Source organism: Drosophila obscura, unplaced genomic scaffold (genome assembly GCF_018151105.1).
Source record: "Drosophila obscura isolate BZ-5 IFL unplaced genomic scaffold, ASM1815110v1 contig_150, whole genome shotgun sequence".
Taxonomy (NCBI): Eukaryota; Metazoa; Arthropoda; class Insecta; order Diptera; family Drosophilidae; genus Drosophila; species Drosophila obscura.
The window spans coordinates 543,759-571,663 of record NW_024542736.1 but is presented as its reverse complement, the minus strand read 5'-3'; the positions used below and the strand labels follow the sequence as shown (position 1 = coordinate 571,663).

Sequence of the window (27,905 nt, the reverse complement as noted above, 5' to 3'; positions counted from 1 at the left end):
TTGTCCCCCCTCCATATAGTATATAGTATATATTTTCTGATATTTTTCTCTTTTTCTGTACATTTAATTAAACTTCACTGTGGCAGCAGTAGCTGCAGCAGCAGCTCGGTGTTCCCCCAGACTCTAATGTGAAAATCGTGTGCCATAAATTTTCAGAATAAATATACAAATTCTATTGACAAGCCAGCCAAGTGCACAATTTCTAACCGCGCTCAAGGTTGGCTAAAAAAATAGTAGTAGAAAAATCCAGTTAGATTTTTTTATACAAAATGCAATCAAAATGCTGCAAGTCAAATGCCATTTGCCGGCCACTAATCAAACGTAACGAAATTACAAGCATAAACAAGCTTAAAGAATGAATAGAGGGAACACGAGAAGTAAGTGAGAAGTGAGACACACACGAGACTGGAGACAAGTTCGCCTTGAGATTTCACCAAAATGGCGTTGCAACGGTAAACGGGTAGGAGCAGTTGTGTGTAAGGGGAACAGAGAGGGAACCGCCGACGACATCTATGGCGAAACGGCAACAACTTGTTGCGCGACATTTTATGCGGAAGCGAGAAAAAACCGCCAAGAATACATCAGCACAAAAAGTGGAACTACGATGCGTATACGTGATATGTCGCAATCGGATAAATGGTTCAACAGCCAATGCGGGAGTAGTTGTAACTAAATGTACTTTGGAATTGGGAAATATGATTTAAAGTTCACACCTCACGCACACAGACATTTCGGAGTACAAACCACAACATAAATCGAAAAAAATTACCTTTCGAACTAAGTTTTTTAAGTTTTATGGCTTTTTTCAATAAGTATTTTAAAAGCGGTTAATATACGCAGCAATGACTAAGTAATAACATTATTTGCGGGCTAACATAATCTATTTTATAACTCATTAATTGGATTAAGGTTTCCTCACTTCTCGGAACACACTTCTCTGTGTTTAAGGCATCGTTCGGTCGAATGATAAGAAGGCTTAAAATTTTTCAATTTGAGCACTAAAATTGAAGGCATTGAATCACTAGATAAAACCACAACCTTGTTTAATTAATACCTTAATACCTTACAGCTGCTAAGATAAGAGAAAAAGTCTCTTGAATGAGTTGTTGATGGTGTATATCGTTAGTATTACTGAACAGATAAATTAGTTCGATGTATAGAATTGCATCAGAAATTTTGTGCCTGATCAATAATACTCCTTTGCCACACAAAGAACACTCCCCTCAGAGCTGAATCATCTGCGGCATTGCAGTGCACCACACTGATAACCGCATAACCGAATGCAACAAATTGCAATAGCAAAATCTAAGAAATACGCAATGCATTTCTATACAATAAAATCCATATACAATATACTGTATAGAGATTGCCCTCCCATAAATAAAACGTGAAAAGGAAAACAACAACAAAATCGCCTCAAATTGACTAAAGAGTATTATCAACAATTCTGGAAATACTTATTGCAAAAATATATATGTACAGTTTTATGATGCTATATATATGTATAATAACGAAAAAAATTGATTAAATTGAAGATGTTGTAAGTGAATGCAAAAAGTATAAAGAATCGCATGTGATGTGTCCCAATAAAATTTGTGTGGCAACAAAAAATGAGTTGTCTCTGCTCTGAAGTGTAAACAAAAGGCCAAACGATAAGCAGACTTTGATCAAAACTGTGTTTCATCTACCAACTGAATAAATGTACACACATGCACCGGGAGAAAAGAATGATTGGAATATATGCATGGAATAAGTTTTAAAGAGTGAAGGAACCTTAAAAATCCCACAAGATTTAAATCTCGATTCCATCTGATTTCATAAAATTTCAGTGATGGACATCTGATTTATCTTGGGGGAAAATTTATGGCAAAGACAGCCTCTAATTTAGGTATCGTATTAATTGTTCTCTGTGTACGATTATCTATATATGTAGGTCTTTGTTTTTTACCAGTATATCTCTGAGCTCTTATCGTATAATGCAATTTTCAAACACATGCATACATATCGTATACATTTTTGTGTAATTTTATTACATTTATTAATGATAAATCAATGATCGAAGGAGGCTCATCAGTGGGAGGGAGGGCTTAAATATATGACGGGGTTTGGAAGTCATTGCGCTTTCAGTTGCAGCACTCGCCCCACATGACTTTGCAACTGTTGCGCGCTCTCATTGTTGTCGCAGTCGATGTCGCTGTTGTTGTTTTTCATTTTAGCAAGGGCTATTGTAGCGTGCGTGCGTTCATACATACATATGTACTCGTATGTGGTGCCTCGCTCTTCTCTTCACTTCACTTCACTCTCCCCGCGACTTTAAACATGTGGCGTGCATGTGTGAGTGTGTGTGTGTGTGTGTGCACTTTATGAGATAATACCTTGAACGTGCGTCAGTCAGGTCGTTGGCGCTGCATTACAACTACACAACAATTGCTGTAGTAACCGTTACCGAATGAAATGAAAAGTGTGTAAAGATTTTCAGGTTCTACAGTTCCCTTCTGATCCGAAAAAAATGGAATCAGGCTTTATCTTTCATTAGGCATTAGTCATCTTTGAGTAAAGACAGAAAATGACACGTTCCACCATTTTGGACAATCTAACTGCGCATTTAGGCTAAGGCAGGTAAAGAAACAGATATTGCGGGAGTCTATGGAGTACAGAAGGCACAGCAAGAGACAGGGAGAGAGAGAGAGAAATAAAGAGGGAGATGGAGATAGTTGGAAACAAAGACCAATCAAAGTTCATACGAAATATAATAAAAGCAAATGCAAACTCACAAAAAAAAAACTAGCAAAAAACCAGAAAATGAAGACGACGAACATTAAAACTCATTTACATGTTGTTGCCGAGTGAGAGAGTGAGTGCATATGCGAGGGGAATGTTGAGTGAGTGCACGCTCTCCCAGTGCAATGTTCTTGAGTGCAAAATTGAGCATTTGCAGTGCGTGGGGAAATCGAGTCCACCACACTGGAGTTTGCCAAAGAGCGGGCCCCTCCTTGTTAATGAGCAGGAAATGCAATTTCTCAAGCTCATTTGGTGGATTATTGTCGATGAGTGAGTTTTTGGGGTCCCCCCCTTCTTCATTAATTTGCTTCCAAAAACGGGGAAACCAGAGCGCATTATGCAGATTAATATACTTATAGTTTCGTTTAATCATTATTTGACATAAATACGGGACTTCCCTTCTTTGGGAAAAGAGAGTTAAATAAACTGGAAAACAGAATTTGATATATATAAAGAAATAAAATAAATAATTGTAACTCTATTTAGAAACAATAATTTCTTGGCTATTCCCCTTTCACCTCCCGAGCAGACGAGAGGGCCCTAGAGACGTCGCGACGTCAACGTCAACAGCTCCCTTCCCTGTTCACCCCTCTCTCAAACTCGTCACCCCTAACCCTACCCAACATTACCCCCCTCTCAACACAAAACAAAAAAAAACGCAGCTAATTGCTGTGACTGCGACGTCGACGGTGACAGCGCAGCAGCAGAAATGCATTTCTTTGACAGTGTGCGTGAGTGGCACAAAAAAATGTGGTGAATAAATTTGCGAGATGATTATTTCAATGTGTTTGTGTCTTCATATGACTTTGTACTGGCTTTGTTCTAGACAAGAACTTAGATGTGTGTGTGTGTGTGTTTGGTAGAGCAACTAATTTGAGTGACTTTTCTTTTAGGGTTGTGTATGTGTGTGTGTGTGTGTGTGTGTGTGTGCGAGTGTGTTAATTGTAAGCCACATTTCTTAGGACAATTGTCAACAATGTCAAAAGCTTAAAGAGAGAGCATGGGAGACCGGGGTCGGTCTTCTAGAACCGACAAAGCCGAACAACCGAATCCGAAGCCAAAACCGAATCGACGCCGGCTATTTTGGCAGCTGAGCGCGCAGTCGGCTGTTGGCTTTTTATCAACGCGCGCTGGCATCGAAGTCGAGTTGCTCGCTGCAATTTCATTGCCCTGCTGCTGCTGCTGCCGCTACTGCACTTGCTCTGCACTCTCTATCTGGCTTGCTCTCTCAAGCTGTAGCTTGCTCTCTCAGGCTAAGGCTCGCTCTCTGGTTCTGGTTCTCGTTCAGGTTAGCTCTCTCTAGCTATGGCTGGGACTCAGACTCAGGTTCTAGCAACGTCTCATACCCTCTCTCTATAGAACTACCTGAGTGTCAGACTATATATTTTACCCCTCTCGCTCTCCAGCTCAGGTCCAGGCCTGTTCCTCGTCTTACCCCATTGCTCCTAAAGTTTTCGCGTATGCGCTTTACTCAAATGACTCAAAATGCTCTCCATGCAGTATGAATTTGTTCTCACTCAGAGCCTCCCCTCCAGCTCTCATTCTCACTCATTGTTTCTCTCTCCCTCTATCTCTCATTCTGGCCAAGCTCTCTCAGTATTCTAGCTTTGTTGTAGTTGCTGCTTGCGTTTTTTTTTTTTGCTTCTGTCGAGTCCGAATGCGCTTGTATGCAATTTTTGAACGTGCGGCGGCAACGTCGACGCCAGCGCCAACGCCAGCGCCGTGGCTCCGTGTGTCTTCGTGTGTTGTTGTGATATAATTTTGCAGTCGGCTGCGGCAGTCGCATAAACACAACGCATCCGATATGCAACGGAACGCATTTTCGGACGCGGCCCGAGTCGTTCCGAGGTGTAGCGTCCGCCCGATCGCGTATATCAATCGTAAAGCACTAAGCGCATTGCCCATTTACACGCAGGCCATCAGGCCACACGAAAATCGTTTTGCACACCCCGAAAATTATTTGGCATTGATAAACCGAAAAGTTACCAGATATTATAAGAAAAAACAAACCATAAAAAGTGATTAAAAATCCTAAAATTACCAACAAATATTAAAGAAAAATATACATATTTGAAGAGAATTCTTTTCAAGCTAAGAAGAACCACAAACCAAGTGGAGTGATGAAAACTTTCAAATTTTGTGAACGTATGTTTTTGGGAACAAAATTAAACAACAGAATGGAAATCTTCGCCAGTGGCTGTGAATTGCGTATACGCCGCGCGAGTGTCGCTAATTTTTGGGCAATCGAATCGTTGGTCACACTAATCAGCATCAGCGTGTGAAAACTAGAATCTAGAAGCCCTACAATTTCAAAGTTTTGGGAAAACTTTTGAGTCTACATCATCTTTTGGAAACATTTTTAGCTACCGCCACAGCAGTGCATCAGCGATGATTTAAATAATTTATATAGGGAAAATCACATGATCACACTCATCGTACATTTTTGGGCCAGTCCACGCTTTGGTCAGTCGTCACCAATGTTTTTTTGTCCACCCTATCTGCATTGGTCACACTCCATTTGAGGCACATACGCACACTGGAGACACAGCCACCCATCCACTGACTTCACGCACTGCCCAGTGCCCCATCATCATCAGCTTCCCCCTCCATATCCAACGAACGTCCACCCACCCACTCATCAATCCCGCTCATTTGTTTGACTTTTTTTTCGGACAAAAAACAACAATAATATCATGGCAATCGCCGCTTGTCTCATCTACGCTTATTTCTCTTTATGTGTGCGTGTGTGTGTGCGTGTGTGCGAGAGTGTGGCGACGCTGACGTTGACGCCACGCCGCGGTCCGTCCGCAGTCGACGTCGCTGCTGTCATGCAAAATGCGGAAAAGTTTTTTTCGCGCACTCGCAAAATTTTTATAGAATGCATTTTTATTTCGGTCTTTTGGTTGAATAGTTGCATTGCCCGGCTCAAGTGCGTGTTGCCTCCCATACTGACTGATTGATTGACTGACTGTTTGACTGATGCCTGACTTTGTGTGTGTGTGTGTGTCCCTGTATATACTATTAGTGGTCACTGTACCCGTACCACCGGTGAAAACAAAAGCAAATCGAAAGAATGTTTGGTAACATTTTAACGGAAAAGAAAACTAGACAAAGCTAACAAAAATTTGAAAGCTGTGAAAGTGTTTAAAAGCATAAAAATTAAATTTAAAAAAAAATCAAACGATATGTTAAAAAACTTTAGCTACGAATAAAAGTTTAAATAAAAGTTAAAAAATTTAAAATAGTTTAATTAAATACATTGGAAGTTGAAAATTATTTAATAAAATACGTTCCAAAACATAATAGCAAAACAATTTATATATGATCGGTTTTTGTATTCCTAATACATACATATATGCATATGTACAAAAAGAATATAATTTCCTTAAGTGTAAAAACCCATTGAAATATAAACGCTGCAAAAATATATTCAAAATAAACAATATAAAAATCCCAAGACAAAACACACATCAAATAAACTTGAAAACCCTATAAAAACCTTTAAAACCTTTTTTTTTAAATTATGTTCACTCCATTAGTTGCACCAATATCCTTAAAAAAATACATTTTAACATCCAAAAACATTGCAAAATTATTGAAAAATAGCTGAATAATTCTAAAAAAATTATGAAACAAAAGAAACTCCTCGAGAAAAAAAGAATGCCACATAGCCAGCTGCAGACAAAATGAACTGTAGCCAAAACTGAAACTTCTAAAGCAGCAGCAGCAAAAGCAACAGTAAAACAAAACAAACAAAGCAGCAGTTGAAAAAAAGGGAGAGAACGGGAACAAAAAGGAAAGACTAGAAGTAGATGAAGATGGAGATGGAGCAGTAGCTGTAATAAAGTGTGTATTTTTTTGGAGGTGGGGTTCGGGGCTGCCAACTTTCCTGTGCAGCAGGCAAATGTAACAAATTTTTGTCAGTTTCAATTTTCGTCAGGCGCCCCTTCCGCCCTCCATCCAGTATCCAACCGCCAAACCCATTCCTGGGACAGTCTTCCACCATGACAATGGCCAGGTCTCTCGGTCTCCAGTTTTGCCGTCGGGGCTTCGGGCACACAGCATAATGAACAAAAACTAAGAGAGAACATAAAACGAAAAAAAAAACACGCAGTAGAAAGAAACCATCCAAAAAACAAAAAACAAAAAAAATGGCAAATTAAATAGCCGAAAAAAAATTACGTAGCAGCGCTGCAGCAGCGCAGCATCAATTGGAATATCCCTAACCAAAACCGGAGTACCCCCCATAACCATCGCAGATGACCAAACTGCAGCTTGGCAGGGGGCTAGAGCCGTGGCATGGGCTTCAGCCATTTGATTTTTCTTATTTCCTTGGCTCTCACCTTCCGTTTCGGGTTGGATTTTTCCCAGCATTTTTTTTTTTTTGGAAACATCCTCTTGCCCCATCCTGCCCCTTCCAAAACTTAAATTACTATTTACAATGGTTTTTTTTGGTGATTTTTTTTTGGCCATGCGATTCTATATATATTTTATATACATTTTTTATTCGCATTTTTCGCTGGCATAAAGTTTTTTTGTTTAAGCTCAACTCTTGTTGAAGCGGGTTGGGGCACACAGACCCCCTCATCCTGCCTGAAAGTGTATGCTGCTGCAGGGGGTGGGTGGTTACTGCTTTCCGTTGGCTAATTTCATTTTGGCCATCTACAGAGTTCATTTTTTCTGCATTCTGCAATACGGCGTTCGAGTAAATTCCAATAAAAATCAAAAACCTAAAATCTTATCGAAGGAAACTGTATATAAAAAAATGCTACCAATCTGCGATAAATCACGCACGAATTCTTAGGATTCTTAAAATAGCTCAAATACTCAAACAGATACAAAATTTATCTCAAAGATTTCACCATTTCATTCATTAGTGTATCTGTCATGAATGAGATCTCTTTTCAACAACGTTTTCCCCTCCATTTTCACCATTTAGATAAAAAACAACAGCAGCAACAACAACATTTTTGTTAGTAAATTTATGTTGAATTAAATACAATATACAAAACAAAACAAAACAAAAAGTGCAATCCCATCAAACAAACAAACAACAAAATATTAAAATTAAAACAGCAAGAACTAAAAAATAATTAGAAAAGTAGCGCCATTACTTTTGAATTATTTTTAAATATAAGAGATGAAAAGAAAGGTTCAAACAAAAAATACATAAAAGAGAAAAAGTTTTAAATAATAAAACATATCAAAGAGAGCGCAAAATTAAATGCAGGAAAAATAATAATTGAAATAATTAATATTGCAACAACAACCAGCAACAAAAGCAACAGCAGCAGCAGCAACTTCAGCAGCGTGGCAACAACTGTCAAAAAATCTACAACAACACAAAGTGCAACAAGCAACAACAACAACCAGCAACACCAACAATTGGCGCTGTCTGTTGTAAATTGAACATAAAATATAAAAAAAATCCCGAAAGAAAAAGTCTCGTGAAATTTTCACGCGCTGCATATTATTTACTTTGTGCTCCACATACATATATATCTGAATATATGTATATATAAATCTGCTACAAAAAGAAAAACGACATACAAAATCATCAACAAAAAGATTAACAACAACAACAACAACAAAATTTGCCTGCACTTTTGCCTTTTGTGTGCCGCCGCATCCACACAAAAAACGGAAAGAATTTATATTGTATATAAAAATTATATACCCCAAAAAATATATGTGCAACAAGAAGGCGAGCTACTGAAAAAAAAATTATCAGCAAGGGGGAGCCGGTGCGTGCAACTGCAACCCCACACCAAGTGGCAACGCCGTGCGGCGGCTGTAAATTGCTTCACCGCGGAGGCAGCAACAACAGCAGCAGCAGCAGCAGCAGCAGCAGCAGTGGAAGAATCTGTGGCAGCATCGTCCACGGCATCAATTTGGCTTTTGGGCATACCGTAATTCAAGACAAATGTATGTGATGCTATGCACATCAGCAGCTATGAAATATGTACGTATCCACCCCACCGCCCAGAACCGTCTACCAAATAAATAAAAATTAATGTTATAATTAATTATAAGAATATCTGGAAGATCGTTATATAATAGAATATCAGAGAGTTACTGTTTTACTTGGGAATCCCGATTCCGCTCTTAAATCACACTATCATCACTTTCTATAGACGAGCTTTCTGAAGACCTTCACTGGCTCTCGCTTATCGGTCGCCGTGTAAACCGCCAAAACGTTCATGAACAGTAAAAAATTCATGCTTATGCCTCATTGACATTGTCCTTCAGTCAGAGAGCCTGACGTACATGCATATGTATATGTACGAAAGCGAAATGTGTAAACAAAAGACACACAATGGCTGCACAAAGGGGCGAGAAGTGGCAGGGCACTGTGAAGGCCAGGGGAATGGTTTTGGGAGCGGGTGTCGCTATCAGAGGCGTCACAATGCGATCGCCGCAATGACAATTACATTGAGCAATACTTAAGGACAGAAGTTCAAGCAACTGTCGAGTATGGACAAGCATACAGCTACAGATAATTTTACAGATACTTTTACAAATACTTAAACAGCTACTTCCATAGACACGTTTAGAAATACTTTTGCAGATACTTCTGTATATGCATTTTTGGAGATGTTTGCAGACTTTCTTTACATTTACTTCCGAAAATACTTTTAAAGATAAAATTACAGATAATTTTGCTTGCATTACCATTCATTTAACATTCATTCAGAATCTGGCGACTCTTCGCGGCCAAATCTCCGATCGCCAATCATAAAGCGGAAGCCATAAAACCTGTACATTTCTCAACATTTCTCTACGTTTCGCCGTGGGGAGATAGTTCTCGATTAGATTCGGAACAACGTCCATAATCGTGGCAATCTCTGTTGAGGCAACACACTTCTTATCAGCCAGTCCCTGACTGACGTTCGCTTATTCTGACCCAAATTGCGAAAAAAAAAAACTTTGGCTCGCCCCGCCGCCTGGCCTGATACGTGGCGAAATCTTGCAAAATCCAACACAAAAATTTAAGCAAGAAATGATTGAACAAAAAATATATATAATTGTATGTACAATATATATATTCTTATGGCATGTCATGCAATCGCACAAATACAAAAACAAAAAAAAGCGGAAACATTTTGCGCTTTTCTTATCAAGAGAGCGAGAGAGAGGCATACGAAATTGATTTTATTTCGTTGCTGACAAAAAATTTTATTTTGTCGCCACGAAACGAAAATTACGAACAAAGTGTGGAAATGGTTGCATTATATATAGAACTCTATCAAAAGTTCTACATGTAGATTCGTAAAATTGTGTGGTGTGGTCCATTCTACATCATTAATGTACTTCAAATTATCGCCATTTCCATATACGAGTATGTACATTTTATATATAGTTTTTCTTTGCACAACATAGTTGAATGCTGATAACATTTTGTGGCGGCGGCCATTGTGTTGGGGACGGGACTCTACAGAGAGTCGTAAAAACCATATATTATATTCTTAGGGGAGGGAAAGAAAACTGCAACAAAAAAAAAAAACAGAAATCAATTCGATTTTGAAATTACGAGTATTACTTGTTGTTCTTTGTATCATTTTTCATCGGTCTGACTCAGGTTCTTTATGATTAATCATTGCCTTCCTTTCTTTGCCATTCATTTGTGTATATTTTTTGGGTGAGGAAGCATTTGTCGCTGCGCTACCTGAACTTATTAAAATATCGCGAAAATCCCATTCAACGATGATCAAATTTCGTTTGCAGCTGTTTTCGAGCCGACAAATTAGATAATGGGACACTCGAAAAGTGTTTACCATTTTGCCCCAAAAGATAACAGCCCCACACACATACACACAGGCAATGCCAAACCGGCACTATAAAAGGTGTTGTAAACAGTAACTGAAGATACAACAGAAACGGCAACGGCAAACAGCGTCGTGACAAATGTGTGAACATTAAATACGCTTATTAACAAAAAAAAAAAGAGAAATGAAACAACGAAAACGAGCGAAAAACCCCACAAAAATAAACGAAAAATCTGCTGACTGTTGGCTAAAAAGAAGCAGTGACAGAGAGGCGGAAGAGTGGCTGGAAGAACGCCAGGCGCTGGCCACACACGTTATTACCAGCATTTATGATATGCTTTACTTTTAGGGAACTATATACTGAAGGAAAGATCAAAATCTGCTGCAGAAATTAGTCTTTATCCCTGAACTCATTTGCATGAATTATATCGCCTTAAACCCTGTCTATCTTATCACATTTTATGGTCCTGGAACGCACTGTATGTCTGCTGACCGTGGATCGTAATTAGTTGACATGTTGCACGGGGGAACAAGACGACACAAGACACATTTAATGCCAAAACAAATTTACAAACATCAATGTCTTCGGTGGCAATCTCTTGCCAATCATTTGGGACGGACGGACACAGCAAACATTTAACAAACGGAAACAGCTGTCTCTGGTCTCGGGTCTCGGGATTGGGTCTAGGCTGCCAGGGCCATGGCTGCAGGCTGCGTCCATCTGCATATGCGGCAAACGAGCGGCGGCACGAAACGTGTGTCGATTTGGAGCTGGTTCTGGTTCTGGGGCTGCCAAAAGGAAGCTGCTACCACTCTGCTTCGATGGCAGCAGGCTCTCCGAGTGACTGACTGCCTGGTCAGACCTTCTGTTTCCTTCCACCACGAGCTAGGGCATGCACTGAGGGAAAAGAGACTGCCCAATGTTGGAACCTCCGAAATTATTTCCCATGACCGGAATATGAAGATCCTTTAGTTTTCCTTTAATGTTTGATTGCTCCAGTTTCCGGTTTCTAGAGATTCGTATTTCGCTAAGTGTACAAGGAGTTCTTTGCCACATGCACCCGCCGGGTGCCACAGTTCTAGCCAGCAGCAGCAACAAAAGCTGGCTAAATAGTTACATGGCCCGGGCCTATGCATAAAACTTGGCTAACGACTTTTTTCCGTTGGCGCTCTTGACTTTTGCATTGAAAATCGTGCAATTCACCTGCTGCCTGCTTGCCTGCTGCAGTTGCAGCAACAACAACAATGACGTTGAATGCATCTGCATCTCAGCAGCAGCAGCAGCAGCAGTAGTGGCAGTGGCTGCGTCGTCTGGTTGCATGTTAATGTTACAGCTGCACTTGCACTTGCAGCGTCGTCGTCGTCGTCATGAATGAGACGCGACTCGACGCGACTTTGCCTCCCCCCCTGCAACTTCCACATGCAATTATTTTTCTAGGCTGCAAATTGCACGCCGCAACCTCTCTCTCTATCTCTTTCTCTATCTGTATGAAACCTCTCTTTTTCTAGCCATCTGTATCTTGGTCTGCCTTCTGCCCTTCCATGCTGCATCCTCTATATTTTGCTTTCGCCCTGTCTCTATCTCTATCTTTTTGCCCCTCTCTCTCTATCTGTCTTTTGCACTGTATCTTTCAAGTCTTCTGCTTCTTCTGGGCCGGCTTTTTCTGTTGATTTTACAAGGTGTGGAATGGCTTTAGTAGCGCCTCTGCCGCAGTCACAGCCCAGCCGCAGCCGCAGCCGCAGTCAGCGTTTCGGCCTCAAACTTTATTTTGTGGTCTAAGCCAGACTTTGGCTTCGTCTTTGGACCTGGTCTGCACGTTTATGGTCGCGTTTTAATGTAATTGTTGTTGTATTACAGCAAATTTGTAGCCATTGCCTGGTGTTGGTGTTGCCAATTTGCCATTCATGTTGTTGTCGGGGCCAAAGTGGCGATTTGTTGATTGTTGTTAGGAAAATGCTCCAGCTTTTCCCTGATTTTGCCACAACTTTTGTCGTGTGCCACACAGAGCCGAGCCAAGCCGATCTGTCCCTCCTTTCTTGCTTCGATTACCATCAAAAGAGCCAACTAATTATTGAAATTAGTTTTAGTTTTAATGTCGCCCCATAATCGGGTTGCAGGTAGCCAAGTGGCAAGTGGCAAGCGGCCAGCGGCTACGTTTTGAGCCAATATTTTCCAACAATTGCAAATAATTTAGGGTTTGTTCGTGGCATTTAATATCCTATCCACTGAAAGGTGCTGCGGGTGTTATTTATTATGACATTGATGGAAAGGATGTGCACAAATGAACAACGTTGGACTCCAGTGGCTCCAATAGATGATTGACTAGCTGAGTGACTGACTGACTGCCGCTAGAGTGAGTGACGAGCCACGAGTCAGGGTGCCAGCAGCGGCAGGCTGCCTCCAAGCCGTGTTATTAGTTAAATGGCGTATAATGGATGAATAACTTGACAAAAAATAACAAACAAATGCAACAAAACAGTAACAACAAATGCAAAAAACAATGGCAAAGGCAAAGACAACGAAAATGGAAAGCCGATGCTCAAAATACCCTTCAAAATCAAATCAGCTAAATTTTGTTTGAGAAGTACTTCTTCTTCGAAGAATAAACGGATAAGGCGTGGACCAAATTACTGATGATCGAAGGACATATTAATGATTGCCAACAGTTTAAGCATTTTCGGACAACATATCCTGGCACTGTACTGTACTCTTCAGAAGAGTAAAAGTAACCCGAAGGAAAGACACTGTTCAAAGACAATGGCAAAGTCACTACTTTTGTGTGTGTCTGTGTGTATTTTGATAGCCATTGGATAGACGGTACAGTCGGGGTCCGATGGCGACTCCTCATCCGACCACACCTTAATAATTACTTAAAAGGAAAATAATTTACGAAATTGCATTCATAGTTCAACATTGCAGCGTTTTGCTGCAACAAAAGCCAGCCATAACAAACAATGAATGCCATCAACAAAAAAGTACAGAAAATATTGTGCGAAAAATAGAAGGAAGCGGCATTGGATGAAAAACAGCGCGTGGCCCCCTCTGTCCAAGCTTTCCAGATATTGGGTTTCCTGTGGTGCACATGGACAAACATTTGTGGCAACCACCCACCCATATAACCTTTGTACCCCCACCCCACCACCCGATCCCTACCAAATAGTGCCACATTTTTGTCGAGCTTATCCTCAGATAAGACCAGGAATGAGGCGGCATCTCAATTTAACCTAATTGCTGTCCTTCAACGACATATTTTTGCTCGCGGAAAATTCCACTGGAAGACGATGCGACGTATGAAATTCCACTGGACGGCAATGCGGCGTATGAGTAATGCTGTAGGAATTTGTCACGCGGCTAAGTAAATAGAATAGAAACCTCCAAACACAACAAATTTGACACATTTCCATGCCAGCCGAAGTCCGAGACCGAGACCGCCGCTTCCAAGCCTCCAAAAACGACTCGAAAAAACAAAAACCACCTGAAAATGCATTCGCGCATGGAAAATGTGCTAAGCAAACGCAAATGAATTTTTGCAAATTCGAAATTCAAACGTGAAGCGACAACAACAACAACAAAAATAACAGCAGCATAAACAACAGCAGCAACAACAACAGCAAGACCAGAATGCATAAATTGAAAACTCATGTGGAAATACCACAAAAAGAAAAGTCCAAATAGCAACTGCACAAAATGATGGAAGAATTCTCTTTTTTTATTTTTCAAGAACGTTTGTCATCGGGAATTTGGTTTTTGTATGCAAAAACCAGTTCTGACTTTTAGATTTCGGACTTTGCTTGGAGGAAGACCTTGAACGGATTTGGATTCGAGTTTGGATGATCGGAAAATGAACAAATATATAGAAGCTAATTTATGTGGCGCTTTTTGCTTAAGGTTAAGAATAAAAAATCAGTCTAGAAAATAAACATACATGAGATCTTAGATCTGAAAGAGGACGGAATGTGTACTGATCATTGATCCATAAATCAGCCCATCGAAAAAGTAATTTTTATGGCACCATAGCAAAAGGAACCTTGGAAATCGTAAAATCAATTTTCAGTCTTACATTTAAAAACATTTGAGTATGTCTCTCAATTACATTGTCTTATGAAGGTGTCCGCCATGGCAACACTCGATACAACTCTTATCGGACTATATATAGATGTCGCCCGATGACCAGACGCAAACAATTTGCTCAGACAGAGTCCCGAACGGGGGGCAGACATTGTGTAACCTTCGGACTGGGAGGCAACAGCAGCAACCAGTAGTCTGTAGTCTGCTAAAAGCGAGAAGAGAAGTATGCCAAAGTAAATATGAGAAAACTGTTGCCATTTTCATTCCATTTCTTCCATTTCTGATTGTTTGCCAATGTCTGGCAGGTCGGTCACTCAATACTCAATACTCAATTGGAAATGGAAATGTGCAGTGGTCTCAGTCTCAGTGGCAGTCGCAGTCTCATTTTCATTGCCATTTGGTTTTTTATTTATTTCCTGGCAATACATTTCTGTGTGAAAAGCGCTTACAGAAATGTCCATAATTCAAAAGAAAATTACTCAAATTTCACTCAAATTTATTTATAAAGTTAAAGAAACAAAAAGTGAATCGCAGGAATCATAAAACGAAGGTTCGAGGTTTCGAGAGTTTCAGATCCAGTGCCTGGCTTTTTACCAAGTGTTTACATAGCCGGAAATCCCCTCTGTCAATATGTTACATACATTTTCAGGAATACCAATATACCCTTGTTAGTCGCGAGTATGGGGTATAGACAGATCATGAGCAGCGGGAGTGGCAGCAACCACTCACGTGTATCTGTATCTGTAGCGCCAACGTAGGCAGAGATCAACTTCGATCCATTGTTGCGGCACACAGATACAGATACAAGCGGAGACATGAAAACCATGAACTGGAAAACCTTGAAAATTCAACACCAATTTATGTTGATTGCAATTTGTGTTTCTGCTTTGGCTAAAATAAGTTCTGCCTCTGAATCTCTGTATCTCTCTTCTATATCATATGTTTTTCTAATGCAAAAAACAAAAACAAAAAAAGGCTGACAAGAGAGCCCTGAAGAGCCCGGCTAATTGTCGAGCCCTAATGGCCTCTGTGAATTTCATTAGCCCACCAATCAAAGCAATCTGTCTATGCGTAGCTTTTCATCTACCCCATGCAGCGGACTCTCTTTTCTTGGTTTTTCTTTTTCATTATCTTGTTTCTAGTTTCTGTGTTTTTTTTTTTGCCTTTTTTTCTGTGCACCACTCACCTGTAATTGTATTAGAACAGAGGCCTATGCCCCATGTCTATGCAACGCATATGCCGCAACTGCATTATTATTATAATTTCTCGCTCTTTTTTTCCTTTTTTCATTCTGTGACGGCCGTGGGTTCAGGGTTCGGGGGTAGGGGGTTCCATGTGGCATCTACAATTGTTTTATAGACAATTCGATTTGGTTAAGTGCGCTTCCAGGTTTCTATAATTATTTTCCTGCCTTTCTTTTTTGTGTGTGTTTGTGATATTTTTTTTTAAACTAAATTATTATGTGCCTAAGTGGGTTCTGGGGCTTTGGCTTTGTGTCGGCTTTCCCCGTGTTCTGTTCAATGCTGTCTGAAAGCTTTTTATTAATTAGGCATCATTTGCCTCTGCCTTTGACTACATACTTTGACTATGCCAGCGCTTTGCAAAAATACATCTAACAATCAATTAGCCAGCAGCCAAGGCTAAACCAGCGGCCCAGCCATAGACAGCTACCAAAATGTCAGGCTCTCGGCATCTGGCAAGCCCCAAAACGAGCTTTCGACCATGTGAGTGGGTGTCGATGCTTTGGCGGCGCCAAATTTGGCTAAACTAAATTTACAAAACAAATTGCAATCATAAATAAAAATCAGCCAGCAGAAGAAAAAACAACAAAACTTTTATTCAAATAGCCTTAGGAGTCGAGGCTTAGATACCCTGTCAGTTGCTTAGATAATGAACCAATGCAATGGAAGCACAATCAAAACAAAATTATAAAGAATTGCAGAGTCTGGGATTACGATTGTATCATTATTATTGCCATTAGAAAATAATTTCACGTGGCTGACTCCCCCTCCCTCACTCTTCTCTCGCTATCACCCAGAGTTGCTAAGCATCAGCTGAGAGAGCAGAGAGCCTGAAAGGTCTTCTAATTTCTGCTTCCTCCCATAGAACTTTGGCTGATGAACATTTTTATTTTTATTTTTATTTTTCGCTCAGTAGTTGTTCACCCCAATTATGCATAATTAAACTGGGATGATTGCATTACAGAAATTAATTTTTGCTCATTTTCTTTGCTTGCTGGCTGGCTGGATGGATGGATGGTTGGAATAGTTCTTACCCCCCTAGAACCCCATTTGTGTTCCTCCTTCTCATCACTTTCTGTGGGTTTTTCTACCTTCTTCTTGCTGCCTCGTAATCCCATATCATTTGCATCTGCATTTCTCATTTTCCCATACATTTTCTTATTCTTTTTGTTGCATATTTGATTACACCACACGTCTCGGCCCTTTCGACAGTTTTTCACTGCACTGCATTGCTTTTTTGCCTCTCCCTTTCTTTGCTTCCCTTCCTTTGGGTTAGATCTCCCTCTCTTTCACTCTCTCTATCTCCTTCAATGTTCTTCGCATTTCCTATTTCTTTCGGTGAATTTGGTTTACGTTTTGTGCGCTCATTTATTCCCTTTTTTGCCGCTTATTGACGTTTCTACTTATTCTAGTGTAGTATTTGGCGCATTTTCGTATATGCTTTAAAAATTCTCCACAAAAAAAAAAACTTGTTTATTTTATTTTTTGTCTATTTTGCATGCGGTTTTGGTTCTAAGTTTCTGTATCTGTGTGCCTGTGAGTGTGACCGCTTTGGCTTTTTGTTGCTCATTTTCATTAACAGAGCTCTATCGAATGGCAGTGCACTGCACATGGAAAATGTTTCGTACAACAGTAAGTTCTCTCTATGCCAAACGGAATCGCTAAACAAACAAATTTTACTGTTAAATTCTCTATTTTTTTTTTGTATGCATTTCGGGGTGTTAATTGTGTTGCACTTTGCCAGCGGAGAGAGACAACAGCAAAGACAAAACCCACCAAACAGCTACGGGACACAAAATGCTCATACTGTTTGGGTGGAACACTAAGGCGTGCTTTGTCTTTGGGTTTTTGATTTTGTTGTACTTTTTGCGAAGGTATGCTCTCATTTTGCAGAGAAAACGATCAAATCCTTCACCCATTACTGCTGAGCTACTTTGGGAGAGAGAGAGAGTGGGAATGCTCTAAATGTATTTCCGTTATGTGTAACCTCTGGATAGTTGATCTAAACAAATGGGGATTCTATTAGATTAAATATCATATTTCATTTTAATTCAGTGAAGTACTTCTTAAGCATTTCAAAATTATATCACACTTTACAGCTTCCTTGTAATCTCAATTACTTATGCAATAATTGTACAATCTTTTATGACAAACAAATTGCATTTAGATTCTAGAATTGGCAGCAACAACACACCCAATTGACTTTGGTGCCCGAACACAGAGAACAGAACCATCTAACCATAGATACAAACACATACATACATATACATATATAAATATACATATGTATGTACACGTATCTATTGCATTGCTCAAATCGTAATTCCATATTTCACACAATGCTCTTTGCGTTCACATTCGTTAATTTTATACGACTTGATATGTAATTTCCATTCCATTCATTTTTCTTCATTTTTCATGTTCTTTTTTTTACTTTGCTTTGCTAAGTTCAAGATCAGAGTAGAAGTCGCAAAGAAAATGGGAAAATTATTGCAATTTCTAGCAAAGGGGTGGGGGGAATGATAGGGGAGGCAGAAAGATATCGATGGATTCTAAATGGGTAGATGAACTTTTGAACAGTTGAAACATCTGTGCAACACCAAATGTTCATCACATTCTAAAATTCCAAAATCATCATTTCCCCTTTGAATCATCTTCCCAAACGGAAACATAGTTATGTAAGGGAAAAAACCTTTTAGTTGAGCTTTCAGCAAAACCAATTATCCAATAATTAATCGCCATTAATTAATGAGCAAAGTCGACTCAAGGGATTGGATTGCAATTTGAATAAATGCAGTCGGAGCGGCGGCGAATTTCATTTGTAATTGTTATTTCCGAGAGAAACGACAAAAAATAAAAGTAAATAAATTAAATATGTATATATTTAGCTAGAAATGCATAAGGCGAATGCGACACGTTGCCAAGCCCCGTCGGCGTTGCTCCACACCCTAGAGAGCCCACACACGTCTCATGCTGCTGCCCCTTACCCAACACCACAGCACCACTGCACCGCTGAGCTGTACCACTCTGCACCGCTCATACTTCTCGTATCCGATCTGATTGGGTGGGCTCTGAGACGGGTTGGGGGCTCTGATCGGGTCTGTCTGGCTCTACGTATGCGGAATTAAGCGCTCAAATTGTAACCAAATATGGCGCAGCACAAGTTCAATTCTAATTTATTTTGGCGAACACAGCGAGGGGGTTGGGTGGGGAAGGGGGAAGGGAGGCTTGTCCAAGTTTTCAGCGTTTTCCATTTTTCGTATTTTCTTGTTCGCTTTTTGCGTTCTGGATCAATTGATTCAAGGTTTTCCATAGCTGCCATTTGATTTGAGTTTTCGTTTTGTGTGCAGTGCGGTGCGGTGCGGTGGCTTGTTTATACAAGTCTCTCTCTGCCCCACCAATATATATATATATTTATATATAAACTTATATATATTTATATATGTATATACGATCGGAATATACATATTGTAAAGGCAAAATCGTGCGCTTTCATTGGAAGTGACAACAAATGCATTCTTAAGTGATTGAAATTTAACACGACAGTCGACAATCGCATACAGCCAAACGAAAATTGGAAACGAATGACGGGACACATAAACGTTGACTTTGATTGAACATTAGAAGAACTTAGAAGAACGACTATTCTTGGCCGCATAATAGACTTATAAATGGGTGCCACAAAATGCAAAAGAGAATGTTGTAGATGTTGGGTTTGGGGGTATTAAGCCAAGGCATTGTCTCTTGAATAAGCTATATTTAGAAGGGTTCTACGAGTGAGTCTATAAAGACCTCAAATTCGTATCTGAACGACTGCCCATAATTTAGTCAATCATTTGAAACGCAACTTCATTCTGTGCTCCGTTTTGGCACTGCCCCAAAATAAAACCTCCAACAAGTGGCAGCTTCAGTGGCTCTTCTTTTTATCCCCATATGCCTGCCCCATCTGACTGGCACACAAATCACTGACAATCACAGTCAGCCGCCAAGCTTCTGGCAGCCATAAAAAAGTTACATTCGCGCGCGCACGCTCAAAAAAAAAAAGGAATAGCAGGCCCATGGCCCATGGCTTGTGTGTCCTGCATCCTGCATCCATTCGGGAGGTGTTGCTGTTGTGGCCGCGAACAAAAAAAACACACGACCAGCAAAGAATTGACAGAGGCCCCTCCGGTTCGTTTGACTATGGCATTTTTTTGGTTCTTTGTTGTGCTCTTATTTTTTTCCCCACCATTCTCCATTCGCCGGACGATGCCAGGAGAATGCCTGGCAATGCAATCAAGTGGATGAGTGGTTGCCAGACTGTGGGACGTGCGGCTGTATGCGTTGTTTGCTCTGAGGCGGGTGCAAGCTGCAACACCAGCACCCAACGCCCAACACCCAGGACAACAGGACCAGGGACAGTCGAGTAGCGGACCAGGACCAGGACCAGACCCAGGCCTAAAAGGATTAAGGCGATCTGTGTGCAATCCGCGCAATTATCCCCGCATGAAGCACAGGACACCAACTGACTTCGCAATTAGTTGCATCACTCAACACTTTTCTTTCTTTTTGTGTTTTTGGCGCTATTTTTTGTTGTTCACTTTTAGCTACATATGGTGCGGGGCATCCTGCATCCCATCCCTTCCCCCTGTGATGCCACTTTACATTCTCGTTATCGTTTTTGCATTTGCCTTTCGGCTTTTGTGTTGTGTTTCCTCTCTGTACAACGCTGCGTATACGTAGCGCCATCATTTCGCTGTTGATTCATGAATGAAGGAGTGGAAAGTGTGGAGTGTGCGTGGAGCGAGTGCAGTTTTTCGGCTGCTGGTGCTGCTGCTGCTCTTCTTCCACGTGTCCATGGCTGAAGTGGAGGACACTTAAGTGGCCTCCAAATTGGATTCACACTTCACCCATTAAGTGGTGCCCCTGTCTCTGTCGCTGTCGCTGTCTCTGGGTCTCTGGGTCTCTGCTGGATGCTGTTTTTAATGCAGCTTTGTCTGCGGAAATTGTCCATTTAGAGGTTGCTGCTTTGGTGGGGACTTTCTGTCAAAAACAAAGTTCCAGTTAGCAGTCTGACCGGAAGACTGCAACTGGAGACTGGAGAGTGGGGTTCTGTGGCTGTTATGGCGCCTTCTCTGTTGGCGTAGCTCATTCATGGGACATCGAGTGCACAACTGTTGAGTGCGGCAGGGCGGCAGCTTCTTCGTGGAAGTAGTAGTCGTCCATCTTCTTTCTCTCTCTGATTACATTTGAGGCAACATCCCCATCCCCCTTGCCCATTCCATCTCTCTGTGGAAGCATAGTTTTGGCTGCCACTTGTTGGATTTTAAATTGAAATGCCAATGCTCAGTGAATGCTGAAACTACTGCTGCTGCTGCTGCTCCTGTTACTCCTTCTGCTGCTACTCCTGCTCCTCTTGTTTCTCCTCTGTGTATGCCATGTCATCATTTGCTCTTTTTCATGGCTAAAAAATCCCCCCACTCCCCCGTCAACCATTCATTGTAAATTCAACTAAATCCATGAATAAAATGTTTACTCCAGCTCTCCCTTCCGTCCGTCTGTCTGCCTGTCCTGCCATGCCACGTTTTATTGCACATCGTTGTGTAGTTAACAATTGTTGCATGCCACCCTCTCTCTGTCCCTCTCTCTCTCTCTCTCTCTCTGTCTGTCTTTGTTGCTGTGGCGCATCCTTTGGCTTTCTCTTTCTAACCAAATTGAATTTCCGAATTCAATGAATGAATGAATGGGCGAATGAATTGGTTTAGTTTTTAGTTGTTTAGCCGGTTTATTTTTCCTCTCTCTTCTGCTCCCTCTCTCTCACTATCCCTTGTATTTGTGTGTGTTGTTGCATACTTTTTGGCTGCCACCTGTTGCATGTCTGCTCCAGTTAACGTTTACATAGAGATATGTATATGTATATATGTTTTGGCTCTGTGCCTGTGTGTGGTGGCATTTATATTATGCCATCAGTTGAATGTCGCTTGGTCCATGGTCGACGACACCCACCCATCCCGCCTGTTGGCTGGTGGTTGGATTACTGATGTTGTTGCTGCTGTTTGTTGCATCTATTGCTGCCACAGCTTCTGCTGCTCTAAATGATGGAGCTCTGCTGTTGTTGCTGCCTTTGTTGCATCTATTGTTGCAGTCGCTGCAACTGTTGCTGCTATGCTAGATGCTGCTGCTGTTGCACCTGTTTTTGTTGCATCTTTGGCTGTCGTTGTTGCTTCTGCTGCTACTTCTTCTATTGCTTTTATTGCTGCTGTTGTTGTTGCAGCAGCTGCAATTTCAATGTCCTCTACACCTACCCCTTCCTCCTGCCTCGCATTACTTGCTGCCTCTTTTTTCGTTGATATTTTTTGTGGCTCTCGGCAATTGTTTAGGTTTGTGTTGCTGCTGCAGCAGTTTACTTGTGCGGAAATTGCATTTCTCGGCATTTTACATTTCAATAAATTTCGCCCGATGCCCCATGCTCCACTGCCACAGTCCCTGCCCCTACTGCTGCTTCGGTTCTCGTTTCTGTTTATTTTTTTATGTCGCTTTGGCCAGAACTTTATTTATATTAAAAACATTTTTATATACTTTTTTTCTCGTATTTTTTGTTGCTTAGAATATTTATTTGACTGCATTTCTTCGCTGCGTTTTTTTATGGGGCCGTAAATTTGTGGGTTTCTTTTTTTTGGGTAGATTAGGCTTTGGCCTGAAGTGATGGTCGTAAAGCAAAACCAGAAATGAAAATGTGATGAAAACTATTTGCAGCAGTGATAAAAAGCCAATTGGATGAAGGGGAATTGAAGGGGCTGCATTCTACCTACGTAAGTCTGGATATGGAAATATCTAACTATAAAATCGTTTATATTATGGGATTTTCGTTTGAACTTTCTCTCGCAGGTTGTAGTTGCAATCCACTCATAGCATTAATTGGAGATATCTTTTTGCAAATTTTCAATAAAATATCTTTGTCATAAAGACAAAATGAAAGTAACTTTCTAATAAATGGATAATTGGAGGATTCAAATCTAGATACATACAGCCAAGTAAATAAGCCCTGTTAATCGAATAGTTAAACTAAGATTTAAAAAATGTATACCAAATGATTTAGCTCTGAGAGTGGAAATTGTAAAACGAAAGGGCTTTCACTTACATTTGTGCATTGATATGAAAATATTTGACTTACAAATATTTCATAAATATTTGTATACTAAGATTTAAATGTTCTTTACTTAGATCAAATATGATAGATCAAATCTCCGTAAACTCTATTTTATTTCAAAATTTTTTACTTAAAAACCTAATATTTAAATTTTTAATAATTCTTTTTTTTATGCGTTGTTTTCTGATTGTATGTAGATACCTATATTCTTAAGTTAAGACGCCTAATAGATTCTCTTCGACTCTATTCGAACCGTGGCTACGATCCGCAAGAGTTTTATGCAACTTACATTTCCTTTGGCAGGATACTGCTCTCGTTTGTACTGCCGAATCCTTAAAATTGGAAACATTACGTTTTAAATGGTTGCAGCAATCTATATACGTTTGCTGCTACCAAAGAAAGACAGCAGCACCCAAGTTGATTGAAACATTAATCAATATGTCTTCGTAGCTCAGCAGTATCTGCTGCTAGTGCTGCTGCCCCCACTGCAGACACCACATATAGATTTCCTGTCATAATTGAACCCCAATCAAGACAAAAAATTCACCCACAAAAACTTTTTACTCCCCCAAAAAAGCAGGTATGCAGGCAAGGTAACCCTTCAATCGGCACGGCCGACACCTGCAATTAGCAATTGGCAATAGTACGAGAATCCAAAACAGAGAGGGTTATGGTCTCTCCAACATAAGCACTTAGCACATCAATTATGGCAACTTTAGTTGGGCTCCCTGCCCTGCCAAGCCCTGCCCTGCCAACCTGCCAACTGCCCAAATTCATGGCAATTTCCTTTCCACCAATTGCACGGCTGCACTTGCCATTCGAAACCCTAAAAAACCTGAACAAACATGCAATCAAATGCAATTGAAACGAGGAGCTGCTGCAAAAGAAACAAAATTCGTATTTCGTGTTTCGTTTTTTGGCCGAAAACTGTGCGGCCAGCCAATCAGAATGCATGCGGGGCCGAAAAGTGCATACGAAAGCGCATTAGAGCGAGACAACGATAGCACGAACACACATGTGTGTATGTGTGTGTGTGTGTGTGTGTAAGGGGGGCATGCACCCACGCCAAAAAAAAGAGACCCATGCAACAACAAGATGACGGCCGAATCGAGACGAAACGACGAGCCGAATGAGGCAATCGAATTTGTTGCTGCCGCTGCCTCCTCTAATTTGTGCCTCAAACGAAGGCAGAAACCGACGACAGCCGCAGATTCTATGCCACAATTGACAGACAAAAAGTTCGAGTACACAAACGGATACTCTACGAGGGAATCATATCCAGAAGCATGCCCTTCGTATGCAGATTCCACATGAGCATGTGAAACGAAACACATGCTAAATTTTATTGAAAACAATTCAAACTAAAAATAATTAAATTCATGTTATACCGATACATTAAAACTACACAAAAAAACCAGCTTCAATCTTTAAAAAATGGCACATCTATGCCGCCCCTTTTTCATGCATTTCCTTGTTGCGTTTGTGGCATTCGAATTTTCTGATTTATGTGATATTATTTGGCGCATTAAGTCCAAAAATATTTGATTCACATTGTGATGCAACTTGGCCGAAGTCTCCACATAGGGGACGCGCCACTTTTGAGCCATCGCCTGGCACTCGCTCAGCGGCACCTTGCGCTCCTCCTTCAAATCGCTTTTGTTGCCAACCAACAGAAATGGTACGCTCTCATCCTTCTTCAGCAGCAATACGAGCTCTCTGATTTCCTGGGTAGCCTGAAAGCTTTTCTCATTTGTGACCGAGAAGACACAGAGGAAACCATCGGCACGGCGAAAATAGCTATCTCTGATCACGGCATGGACCTCCTGGCTGGCCGTATCCAGTATATCGATTTGTGCTTCCTCACCATCCAGCTGAATGGTCTTCCTATAGATATCCGCCTTGGTGGGCTCGTACTCATCGACATATTCGTTGTACATGAACTGTAGTGTGAGGGCGGACTTGCCCACAGCACCACTGCCCAACATAACGACCTTGTGAAGCTGCGGTGTTACCACTTTGGTCCGACTGTGGCTCCTCATTTCGGTCATTGTTGGTAGAGAGAAATTATATGTAAGAGTGTAAAACAGTTATAGTCTTTGACAAGAATTTCACAGACAAAACCAGTCCCCATTCGTAGAGTGGAGAATATACGATTCGGAATAGATATTCGTTGCTCGACAAACGTCTGATCAAAATCGTTATACCCCTCGCCAAGGATACAAAAAGACACTCCTCCTACTTGGTGCGTGTTTGTGTCTGTATGGCGACGTATTGATGTTGTCAGTATGTAAATTGCCATATGCGACAAGTTTTCCCTCAACTGCACAGCCTTCTCCTTCTCCACCCTTGGATACTCTCTCTTCTGAACACATTTCTTTTCAACTTTTTCTATATATATATTTTTTTTTTGGGGTAGGTTAGGTTTTGAATTTGGTTTTGAGGGGTTGAGGAGAGTTGCTAATGGTTCAGGGGAGGGACAGCCGAGAGCCTGTCAACACTGCCTGCTTAGAATTGTCCCACTCATCTGTGTGTGTGTATATTTCTATGTGTGTGTGTGTGTGTGCTGCGTATGTCCTCGCATTTAGTGCAATTCATTTACATTTCAACGTTGCCGGCCCTCCTACCTCCTGCCTCTTCGGAGCTACCACCATTCTTGCCACCGTTCTAGCAATTTTTTGGCCCCTAAGCACGCAGAATTGTGGCCAGTTGCATGTCCCCCTACACACACACACAAAACAAGAGGCGTAAGGGGCCAGCCAAACCCCGAAAAAAAGGGGCTAAACTGTACTCCGTTTACCGTTCATTTCCACGCATCGCCCTGCCTTCCTTTTCCCAGTTTGGTCGCTCCTTCTGCGCTTTTTTGTGTTTGTGTTTCCTTTGCCTGACTTTTGGCTTTTGTTTCTTCTGTTGTCCTTGTGCTGCACATATTCTGACCAATTTGTTGTTGCGCCCAGGACATGTGACGCCGGCCGGCACTGGTACCGGTGGTACTCTTTTCTGTATTCGCGAGCTTAGTATACTCCTCCACCTGGAGGCATCCCCATCCACCCCCCAAGTGGCAGTGGAAGTACGTTGACATTAGACATAACTCAAAATGTTATGCAAAATACGATGGCGTGTCGCGGTGGGCGAACCAAACCAAAACAACAACAATAACGAAAAATGAAGTAACCAGAAATAGCCAACAATATGTTGAATTTCTAATTAAATGTATTTTTAGGGGAGTTTTTAAGGTACTAAAAGTAAATTCAGCTGTTTTAAATGGCCAAACCTTTCAGAAAGTACTTTTCAGATCAAATAACTTGCTTGGATCGATTTAAATTGAATCCGTTCAATTGTAAAAGTGTAATATAGATATATAAAATGCTAAAATATTCAACAATTATTGCGTTGTATTCGTTTGGATGTACAATTAAATGCAACAGTGCAATATCCAGGCTGCCTCTAAAATGCTTGACCGACAAGCAATTAAATTGGATCGACGCGCAGTTAGGACTCTCTAATTACCTGTGAACAGTGCCATCTGTCGCCCAACACCTTGAGACGTTCCATTCCCATTCACTATTTATAAAGAGTGGAAAATTGCGGGGCGTGTACGTAATATTACGTATACGCCTTCTGACATTTGGATTATGGCACGCATTACGCCAAAAAAACTTACTACAGAAATGTCAAATGGTTGTAGTGGTTGTTTGTCTTGTGTCAGAAACTTGGAAATGGAACGAGGGGAGCCCTATCTGTGGCATGGTGTGCTTTTGCTTGCCACCAACAAAAATTATATCCCTATATATATATGTATATACATTTCAATGCAAATGACACCAACATCCAACAATAGAGTGTGGGAGAGAGAGACACATTATGTACTAGGAATTGTCCCCCTCTCTTCGCAGTACATAATGTATCATCATTACAGTAATTTGCTTATGTAAACGACTTGACAGCGGGACAGCACAGGCCCCCTCAAGGAAATTAAAGGATGGGAATTGAATAAAATTCAATGAGGCTGACATAACAACAACAACAGTAGCAGTAACAGCAACAGCAACAACAACAGCCGGCAGCACAAAAATACAGAATTTTTTTAATGACTTTTGCACGAACATATCTGTACATATAAGCATGTACTCGTGGGTATGTGGTACATAAGGGCCTACCTATCTACCAGACACACACACACGCACACACCAACAGACAGTTGCAGCTGCCATATACGAGTATATGTGCTTATGTACATATATGTGAGCCATATAATGTGGTACATTAATCGATAATTGCATTTTTTTTCGTCCATTCGTTTTTCATTTGCTTGGTTTTTTTTTGTATCACCCTTTTGCAGAGGGTATACTAATTTGTGAATGTGTTAAGAGAATCAAAAATATATTTATTTAGAGAAGTCTGGAAACTCTTTTTAGACCTTTCAGCTCGTTGCAATTATTACAAAAGTCTAGAGATTAGATCATTTAATAAGCTAATTTTGATCAAAATGAAATGACCATCATATCATCTTTTGTTATTGTATTATATCTCCGCGATCATCTCAAGTGATCGACAAAGGGTATCTAATTCTTCGTTTACCTTTTTTCTTTTTCTTTTTTTTAATTTTTCCATTTCTTTTGCCACTTTCCATGCGTTTCCTCTGGCTGTCCGTCCTCTGTGACTCTCTGTCTCTCTCTCTCGCTCTCTCAGGGCGCATGCCATTTGCATTTCCACGTGTGTCCCTCCTGTGTGTGTGTGTGTGTTTTTTTAAATGAGTTTCCGTTTATAATTGCTTAATTTTTCAATTTTTTTCCCCCTCGATGGATATAGGGATAAAGCGAGGCACGAGGTAACTCCTGACCAAACAAAATGAATATTAATCATACGCCCCATTGCGGCCCCATTCACAAATTAGTTCAGGCATTTGGCTTTAATAGCTA

General features: G+C 40.8%; 2 protein-coding genes across 3 annotated transcripts in view; one reads left to right on the top strand and one right to left on the bottom strand.

Annotated features, from left to right (window-relative positions):
* LOC111073295 (mushroom body large-type Kenyon cell-specific protein 1) overlaps positions 1-27,905 on the top strand; it is a 65,606-nt gene that overhangs the window by 22,292 nt on the left and 15,409 nt on the right. The window contains exon 1 of one of the 2 annotated variants that reach the window (XM_022365564.2): positions 7,983-8,743. The exons of the other annotated variant lie outside the window; for it this stretch is intronic. Coding sequence (XP_022221256.2) covers positions 8,719-8,743 — 25 coding nt within the window. The 5' untranslated portion in view covers positions 7,983-8,718. Of the gene's footprint in view, positions 1-7,982; positions 8,744-27,905 lie in introns of those variants that run through there. 2 annotated transcript variants of the gene reach the window in all.
* Positions 24,278-25,117, bottom strand: LOC111073306 (ras-related protein Ral-a-like). Its single transcript, XM_022365581.2, has one exon. The coding sequence runs from the start codon at positions 25,032-25,034 to the stop codon at positions 24,414-24,416; it is 621 nt and encodes a 206-aa protein (XP_022221273.1). The 5' UTR covers positions 25,035-25,117; the 3' UTR covers positions 24,278-24,413.

Excerpts from the sequence above, each read along its gene's own strand:
- LOC111073306 (XM_022365581.2), bottom strand. The coding sequence starts at position 25,034 with ATGACCGAAATGAGGAGCCACAGTCGGACCAAAGTGGTAACACCGCAG.